Raw genomic sequence first — 9,794 nt, forward strand, 5'->3', positions numbered from 1 at the left:
GCAAACAAGCCCAAGAGTGACGGAAGCACGTAGTTAGTTGAGGCAGTTTTTCTTCATTGTCAGGCTCATTTGGGGGGTATTGTTTTTCTACTCAAAAACCTAACCAAAAATTTGCTTCTTCTCCTTGTTATTCGCAGCCACCGACGCAAAACATAAACTTGGGCCCCGGAGGAATGACTCAGAGCGCATCCAGCCAGTCTCTCCATTCACAGAGCAATCTCAGCGATGCGATTGGGACCGGCCTTCCTCCTTCCTCCCTCATGCAGAGTCAGATTAGCAATGGTGAGCTTCGGTCCCCTTTGTGCTGCTTTGCTGTTGCTTGGCAACAAAATCATTAATGCAGAATATACTTCCCGAGCTGTAAAAGACCCCTCCTAACTCACCTTTCAGGCAGACGGGGATTTCAGGCACATGCTGAAATCATCACAAAATGGCTACAGTCAGTAATGCTGTTGGCTTCTGCCAGGACTCCAGTCTGCCGAGGGCTGATTTCTGTCGGGGAGATTAAAAACAGGTTTTTAAAAATGAAAATCCCCAAGCAAAGATGCATCCAAGTTTTTAGGAAGAAAAATTATGTATTGTGGTATTTCTCTCTTGGAAGCGGTGGGGTGGGCTGGGGTAAAACGCGATTGCTGGCACGACTAACCGCACGACCCAGCCTTCCGATTGCAAAGACCTTCCAGGATCTACGCCTTAAAAATAACGTGGTGTTGCATCAGTCTTTGTCCTCTGCGGGAGCTCGCAGAGATTGTACCACATAGCCAAAGAGTTTGCACAGACATTTCACAGGAATAAGATAACACACTTTGTCTATTTGGTTTTGTTTGTACAACTAAAACAAACTAATTGAGAGCAGAACAGCAATTTTTTACTCTGTGCATTTTATAGTGTGAATTATCTGATTTTTTTGGTAGTTCATAGTTATTTAGTCAGTTCTTGTTTCTGCAGGACTTTCCCAGAATGACAGAGAGAAAACCGTTTCTATAAATAGAAATACCTGATTGTAAAATCACTGGCCTTGGCAGGGGGACTCAAGAGCAGACACAAGCCGTGAAATGATGATTTTTAATTCTGAGTTTTAAAAATCCATTTGCGGTCAAACCAATGGTACCTTTTAAACTAGTGGATGAGGTCCCTGCTTTAAACAGTTACAGCTGTAGCGTGAACTCACTGAGTTACCTGGGCCTCCTTTTTGAAGGATGCAGTGCCTAGGACACGTCTTACAGTCAGTCAAAACATTGGTTTGCATTGCTAAGAATCTACATTTTCAGTGCTAATGAAAATGAGTAGGAATTGAGGCGGAGAAATTATTTCACGTCTATTAACAGCTGTTGGACAGTGGGTTTTTTTGAAATTAAGAAGAAATACACACAAACGATTCAAACATGGGCTGTGCTTGTGAACATTTCACATCTAATGGCTGTAGGGACGGAAGTCTGTAAAGAACAGGTACAGCGGCGTGAGAGAGGGAAGAAGCCGTAGAATCTACAACATTTTATCCTTTACGGTCCTCAGCCAGGACTTTACAGGAATCACCCCTGCAGGCCAGTAACGAGGTGCTTCCCTACCTACACGGTAACTGTGTTGGGGCAGCGAGGTCAACTGTAGTGATAATTCTGTTGATGAAACAAGCTAAAACCCAACGCAGTGGGATTTCCACAATCCTTCATCCACAGTCAGTGATGCTCCATGGCACAGCCCTGCAGGCAAAGCCATTAATACACCGACCAGAGACGCTCCGAACAGAATTGGGCCCTGCCGAGAGGTTTAACTGTTCAGAAACGGTGAGTGAGGCCTTTCAAAGAAATCCCAGCTGCCTCAGATTCACCAGAGTATGAATTGTGCCTAAATTAATTTAGATCGACAACAATGCAGCTGAGTTTAGGGAGACAACGATGCACACTGTCACAATTTAGAGAGTAGCAATACACAACTTCCCAAAACTCATTCCTGAAAGTATTTACAGCAACTAACTGCAAAAGATAAGGACAGGATTCTCCTCGATTCCAACAGCACCAGAATTTTAAAAAATAAGCAAACTGCCAGGGAAGCACGAGGGGACTCTCAAGGCCAGGATATAATTGGAGCAGTCCACAGATTCTATACAGAGGCGTTGGAAAGGGAGTACAGTAACAACTGGGATAATGATGGTGACCTGGAAAATTGATCTTTGGCAACTCTGAGGCACTTCTAGTCCACCTCCAGGAAAGGAGAGACAGAATGTCCTCCAAGGAGAGGGTCGCTGGGTACTTCCTAGCGGCAGCTGAGGAGGTTCATTGGTTGTAGGGGAACTGAATGGATGCAGCAACGTGCAAAGGGTGTCTCAGCTGCTACCAAGCCTTCCCGTTGACACCGTGTGTGAGGGGGAAGAGGAGTCCACAGCAGGGCGGGAGGAAGGAGAGGACAAACCTCAGCAGGCTGGGGTGTCTCCAGAGTCCCTGCGCTTTCTGAAGTATCTGAAATCAGCGGTATTTGTGAATTCTGCTGCCTGCGAGGAACTGGTTGTAGGGCATCGCTGCTGGTTTCGATCTTCCTGTCTGCAGCTCTGTGCAGCCTGGGTTTGGCTGTGAGGAAGAGGAGGATCGCTCTCACTGTGCAGTCAGCAGTTTTAGCGTGTCTGTAGATAATGGGGAATTTTAATCATGAGGAATTTTTTTGCTTTGCTTTGCCTTATCATAAGGAATTTTAGAAAGGCTGCGAGGGCTTTATGCTCACTGTACGTTGCCAATAATAGCACAGATTTTCTTGTGGCTCTCTTTAATTTTTCTAGGTCCTAATCACGTGTCTATGCAGCAGTCAGGCCAGAACACTATGCCCACCACCTCTCTGAGTATGACTGTCAGCAGTCATGGAACGGGGCCTGGTTATAGCCACACGGTGCCTGCATCTCAGAATGTGCCAATGCAAGGCCAGGGGTCAATAGGCAATTACGTCTCTCGAACAAACATCAACATGCAGTCTAATCCAGGTAAACCCCCTCCTCCTCCTGCTGGGACAGCTTGAGTTTGACCTCAGAGGTTTATCAGACATGAGTTTGCTCTGTAAATATTGTCTGTAGACGGCGACAAACACGCGAGAGGAAAAGAGAGCTTCAAGACACCTCTGAATTTGAAGGTGTCAGGCACCAGCATGAGCCAGAACAGTTTCAGACTTGCTTTAACTTACCCCGACTTGCCGTGGTTAGCGATGAGCTGGGGACAGGAGGGTTAGCTCAAAGTGCAGCAGCACTGACAGCCCCTGGCAGCAAATCCCACCCCACTGTGGGAGGGAAGCGAAGCACCGTTATCACAGCTGAAAGCGCCTGCCAAAGAGTATCACACATCCACTGTTTGCACGTTACTACCCCATGTTTGTTATTGTGTTCCTACCCCATTTTTGTTATTTTGTCACGCTGCTTGCAAGGCATGGAGAGCCTAGCAGGCAACGCAGGATTGATCTCTCAGTGTGTAAAAATGTTTGCTGCTCAGTATTGAATGGGATGCCCAACGCTTTAGAGTTCTTTCCGACAATACGCAATTTAGGGATCAAATAAATCCACAAATGTTAGTTTATTTAAACTGTGTAATCACCGGGTAATAAGATGGAAGTAGAAGAGTTGATGAGAGAAGAAATGAACCAATGAATTAGTCAGCAGGTAGAGAGGAAAGAATATCAGTTCTTATTTATTTCTTTAATCCTACTGTAATAATGATTACATTCTTTCATTAAACTAACAGTAATCAAGGCTAGATGTGTTTTTAAGTGTTTGACTGAAGCAAATGGCAAGAACTGACCATATAATAACAGCCTGTCTGGATTACAGTGCAGGAGAGGAAGGAAAACATCTCCCCCTGTGGAAAACTCACAGAATTATCAGGATGCATGTTAGGATGTGTAGGTAGAAGGTTTTAACTTGCTTCTGGAGAGAACTGTCACATCCTGTTAGAAAACAGTGTTTTCTGCGTACATTGTAGTCTCCATGATGCACCAGCAAGCAGCAACGTCACATTACAACTCAGCGCAAGGAGGGAGCCAGCACTACCAGGGACAGTCCTCCATTGCCATGATGAGTCAGAGCAACCAAGGCAACAGCATGATGGGGCAGCGACCCATGGGCCCGTACAGGGCTTCACAGCAAGGTAAAATCTGCTCGTACATTAGCGATATAATTACTCTTAGATTGATGATATTGATATAATTATTCTTAGATTGACACAGGACAGTCTGTCCTGTGGGGTGGGTAAGTCAACCGAATTTCCAAGCCACATTGATGGAAAGAGAATCCCAGCATGAACACAGGAAATCTCAGATGGTGGAAGTGTCATGACAATCAGATGAACTTTAATCTATTTTCAAGATTTACCTATTCAATTCATTCAGGTGTTTAGAAAAATAATTCTGTCTATCAGGGGTCATATATCTCTAAAGAAAGGATGAATGATTTGATATGCAGCTCACTCAAGCCACGGGGAATCTCTTCCATTCTCTCAAGTGGTACTGGGTCAGCCGTGCCATGGCACAGTTAACAAGGAACACGTTCTGCAAAGAAGATATCGTTTGCCAGCAATTAGTATGAAAAATTAGGCCAAGGAAAGGAAAACGCCAGAGGATAACTATCATGCTCTAAGACCTCTCTGGAAACACTTCTGAGAGGTAATAAAGCCGCTAGACTGATTCTAATGTCAACTGAATTTTGCTCAGGAACCAGTTAATACGCTGATTAAAATAGAATAGTTCTGACTGTGTTCTTGAGCAGGGAATACATTCCTGTGCCTTCTAATAACTCGGATGAAATGCAGCCCTTACCTTTGGTATTGCCACAGAAGAGCATGGTTTTAGAACATGTTATTGACCTTTGCACTATTTCAGTTTCAGCCAGTTTTTTCTGAGAATACTAATTTATTTCCTCTTCCTAGTGAGCAAAACATCTTTGAAGCTGCTCTTAACACACGACTTCTTTACTTATCCAGATGTAAACGATGTTTTCTCAGAAAGAAAAATTAGATAAGAAAAACCTATCCCTTCGGAGGGCACAGGCTCTGTTTACTCTCTCTCGTCTTTGCCCCACAGGTTCCTCGCAGCAGTACATGGGCCAGGAAGAGTATTACAGTGAACAGTACAGCCATGGGCAAGGCTCGTCAGAACCCATGAACCAGCAATACTACCCAGACGGTAATTCCCCTGGGCTGGAGTCCCTGAGATACTGGTAAAGGGTAGACCAGCATGACTGCCACATCCAAGGACATGGCAAACCCATTACGATTCATTTCCAGTTGAAATGCTGGAAAATTGGAATCCCAGGGTGTAGGAGCCTGGTACACAACCCTTCGCCTCGGCGCATCCTGCTATCCAAACTGCTTCAAAGAGCACAAAGCCACATTTGGTTTAGTGGATGCAAGAGATTTATCCGTGGGCGTGACTTTCCTTGCCATGTTGTTGATCTCCTGCCTAAGGGGTCTGTGTTTCCTCTTAGCCTCATCTTTGTGCCTGAGCAGCTTCGTAACACATCACTCAGCAATCAGTCTCTAGTTGTATTACCAGTGTGTCTGATACATCTTTGCCATCCCTTGTAGGACATGGTGATTATGCCTACCAGCAGTCATCCTATACCGAGCAGAGCTATGACAGGTCATTTGACGACTCTACACAACACTATTATGAAGGAGGTAGGAAAATGTATTGGCAGTCTTTGTAAACCAAAGCTCTAATCCCCTAAAATACTAATGAAATGCTTGTGAAGGTGTAAAATATGACTTGCAGCTTCTGCATCGTTAACTGCTACTTAGCATTACTTGAGGAGTGACCAGGAAATAGAATTTAGCTACGTATAGCATGTTTTGTGCCGAGACTGTATCAGAGTGTATCCACAGCACCGTGTCAGGAACTGCACTCGCGCTGTGCAGCCTTGGGAGATCGCTAACACCCTTAGGAAAAGGATCCTCAGTTGTAGCTGAGCCAGGTAGAAATTAGAGCTGTGGAGAGAGAACTTTTGCAGTAAAAGACTTCCAAGATACCGGTATCCTCCACTCCTACAGAACTGTTCAACAAACGTTTTATATAATGCCAATAAAAATGGCTGTATTAAAGTCAAAGATTTTGCTGACAAAGGTGAACCAACGTGTTGCAGTTAGAAATGGGGTTCAGAGCCGGAAAAGAAATTGGAAGCCATAAATGGAAGTTCCTCTAAAGGAGGAAAGCCTCCTGGTTAACTGCAGCAGCAATTTTTTTAATCTTAATTCACCTTATAAATTGTGAAAAACAATGGGTTAAATGAAACTAGTCTTTGAGAATCAGCAACGCTGTCGGTTTACAATTCTACTCTCAACAGGAATATGTCAGTAACTTCACTGAGACTATTAAAGATGTCTGAACTCTAACTGCGAAATATTAATGATGATACAGCGAGGTGGCATTTAGGAGAAGCGATGTTGTCTGTATAGTCTCTGTTCACTTTGTTGTTTCAGGACGCTGCAAATGGCATTTCCATCACAGGTATTTCAAAAGACACCAGTAGCAACTAGCTAAGTGGTCCTTCTGGGATGTATGAACAAACATCATTGTCTAGAAGAGCATACAGTGGGAGGGCTGCCTGAGAAACCAGCTGTTGACACTGGCAGCCTCATCCCTGTGACTGGGTTTTTCTTCTGAAACACTTCTGGGGTAAAAAAAAATCCCATGGGGAACAGGTTGCTTGTTTGTTTGTTTAGTGAAGTGTATAAATAAATAACTCTTTCCTGTTCAAAAGAACTAAAAATCACTGAAGAAATAAACATCCTCATTGGCAAACTGCAATCCTTTGTTTCTGCGAAGAGTGCTTCTCTGTGAGTTGCAGACAGAGGCTCCTTACACCCCTGTTTTCCTTATGATCCGCGAGTACAGTGAAATACCTGCCTCGGCTATAACCAAACTCTTTCCATTTCCCCTCCTCAGGAAATTCTCAGTACAGCCAGCAGCAGGCAGGATACCAGCAGGGAGCTGCACAACAGCAAACATATTCCCAGCAGCAATACCCAAATCAGCAGAGTTACCCAGGACAGCAGCAAGGATACGGTAAGAAAACTGTCACTGGCCGGCCGAGGGTTTGCAGCCCTTCATCCTGACCCGTCCATTTGTACGCTAAAACACACTGTGAACTATTTTCTTGATTACCCTTGGACATGGACATACAAACACTGGCCAAGAGCGTGGCATGAGAAGGGATTCCGGGCAGTGACACCCACTAGTGTAGCACTGCAATCCGTACAGCTCTGTTAGCATCCCGAATCCCTCCCTCTTTTAAAAGAAAGTTAGAAAATACACTTCTGCCTCACATTGACTCCCTGGGCAGTGCTGGCAGGAGGTGACTGCCTGGATTCTCAGGCCTCCTACACATCTAATAGAGACATGAAAAACTAACACCAACAGTCCAGAGAACCGCTACTCCCTCACTTCGATTTCCTGCAGCATCAGAGGGGTTTTATTCCTTGGTGAGGGACTGAGGTGAAAGGAGGGAAGTGGAAGTGCTGTGAGTGTGCAGCTAACGCTGGCACAGGGCTTCCGAACCCTTTAGGTCACCAGTGGCAGATCTCCCCACAACCAGCAAAAGAATCTGACGTTGAGGGCTATCTTTGAGCTTTCTGACCAATTGGAGGCAGCTTGTATGTCCTGTCAGCCTTTGGGTCACCCATTTCAGGTGATTTAGTACAAAACCAGGAGCTGGAGAGATTGGAATAAGCTACATTCTAGCTTCAAGGCAAGGAGTTTCTGGTGCATCTCCCAAATGTGCTGGTGCTTGACCTTGAACTGCCAGCATTAGCCAGACTTGATAAATTGAGGTTGATGTGAACAGCAAACCCATTTTAGACATGTGAGGTTTCATGAGATAGTACCTACATGCCTATAAAGTTAACGGAATTATTAACGCCCAACTGCAGTACTAGTAGATAGTTTGGGCTAGTCAAACCAGATGTATTCTGTGAAATGAACCCTAAAACTGAGTTTATGATATTAAAATCTGGCCTCCTCTTTTTAAAGGTTCTCCTTCCTAAAAATCCACCACCAATGCTAAGAAGTAAGTGCACAAAGCAGTCTATACTCAGAATATACAGTCCCAGAGAAAAGGAAATCGATATCCCTGTGCAGTCGTGTGGCTGATTTACATGGTTTTGAGAAGTGTCTCTATCTGCAAGAGATGTCGTAGGCTGTGCCTGGTCAGCAGCGCTTATGGTGGCACAGACAGATTACACAGAGGTTCAAGGTGTAATTGCTACTAAAATAAAGGCCAGGTCACTCGCAGACAGGTAATAACTGGGCTGTGCCAGTACAGATTACAGAGAGAAATCTCTGAAAACTACCTCGAATTTTCTGAGCAAAGGTTAAAACCTTCTGGTGTAAAGCTAGAGGGGAGCTCTAGGCAAAATTTACTCACAGTTCGCACACGCAGAGGTGACTTTTTTACCATCATGTTTTGCATTGTTTTAACTGTAAGAACCCTCCCTGCAAACGGAGCCTCAGTGATAGATTTCACTGTCTCCTCAGGTCCTGCACAAGGAGCTTCCTCACAGTATTCCAGCTACCAACAGGGGCAGGGGCAGCAGTACGGGAGTTACAGAGCTTCTCAGACAGGCCCATCCGCTCAGCAACAGAGGCCTTACGGCTATGAGCAGGTAAATTGTCTGCATCTCCGCTGTGAAACAGCAGATTTAGTGGTTTGCTCCGCATATAAATCTGTCCTGTAGTTGGTGGTACTTCAGGAGGTCTTTCATAATTCAGAGACCAGCAGAAATTGTCTAGCTCACTGTCTGCGAGCCTCTGACGTGTTATTCTCCAACATTTTTATTTCTCTTTTTATAGGGACAATATGGAAATTACCAGCAATAGAAGAATACGATCGTGTGTCAGATTCATTTCCATAGTATCTCCATCTTTTGAACTGGATGTACAGGCAGTTTTGATTAATCGTAATATGTTGGTTACCCCTTAGCACAAAGCAGCGTCTGTATGTGAACAGTGTTCATTTCATGCTGGATATGAAGCAGTGCACTACTGGTAACAAGACAATGCTTTAATGGTTTGATATTTGGTGCTGTGTATAGTACTGTATGTTGACACAACGCAGAAGTTTTTCATTTACCCCCCCACCCTATTCTTGATGTTTCTGAATAGCTTTAGGATCATTTGGTCACAGTTGTGCCCCGCTCTGGAAAACAGCCGGGTTATTCTGCAGCCTGGCTCCGCACGAAGCCGTTCAGTCATAGCTCAGTCCAGGGAGGTTTCCTGCAGCAGGTTATTGATGTTTTTAAACTCAATGCATTGAAAAATAACCTGCCAGCCTCTGAAACCTGTGGCTCTTCACTTCTTAAGAGTAAGGGGATGGGTATTACGTGAAGACAGTTCTATGCTAGATGTTAAAAACAGACTTATCTGCAACTCCTGCAATACCTGCCAGGGCCAAGTCTCATAATTCAGTTATCCACATCAGCCCACATTTCTGTTGTAAGAAGTACAGAAAGAGGATCAAAACCTATATTCAAGGAAATGTTAATCACTAGAGGCACCTTTTATATATCCAAGTAAACGAAGGTATTTCTATCATGGAAAGAATAACAGAAGGGAACTCTGAGATCTGCAGTGTCAGCCTAGACATCAATATTGCTTAGCTGGGAAAAACATCTGGCAAAACTCCAGTCTTCAGTAGACTACTCCAAATGTTATAGCTCACGTAGCCATTTTAATGCCAAATTTCACAAGCAGGTGGCTGGCATCCGTCTTTATTTCTGATTCTTCCACTGCCCTAGCTCAGATTTTCCAGCAAGGATTACAACCATAAATATTAA

The 9,794-nt window shown here is 44.4% G+C and overlaps 1 protein-coding gene across 1 annotated transcript in view; it reads left to right on the forward strand.

Annotated features, from left to right (window-relative positions):
• SS18L1 (synovial sarcoma translocation gene on chromosome 18-like 1) overlaps positions 1-8,838 on the forward strand; it is an 11,204-nt gene extending 2,366 nt beyond the window's left edge. The window contains exons 3-10 of the mRNA XM_010140328.1: positions 138-282; positions 2,771-2,968; positions 3,954-4,118; positions 5,050-5,151; positions 5,553-5,645; positions 6,910-7,029; positions 8,497-8,624; positions 8,812-8,838. Coding sequence (XP_010138630.1) covers positions 138-282; positions 2,771-2,968; positions 3,954-4,118; positions 5,050-5,151; positions 5,553-5,645; positions 6,910-7,029; positions 8,497-8,624; positions 8,812-8,838 — 978 coding nt within the window. The remainder of the gene's footprint in view (positions 1-137; positions 283-2,770; positions 2,969-3,953; positions 4,119-5,049; positions 5,152-5,552; positions 5,646-6,909; positions 7,030-8,496; positions 8,625-8,811) is intronic.
• The last annotated feature ends 956 nt before the right edge of the window (positions 8,839-9,794 follow it).

This window comes from Buceros rhinoceros, unplaced genomic scaffold (assembly GCF_000710305.1).
Source record: "Buceros rhinoceros silvestris isolate BGI_N320 unplaced genomic scaffold, ASM71030v1 scaffold24617, whole genome shotgun sequence".
NCBI lineage: Eukaryota > Metazoa > Chordata > Aves > Bucerotiformes > Bucerotidae > Buceros > Buceros rhinoceros.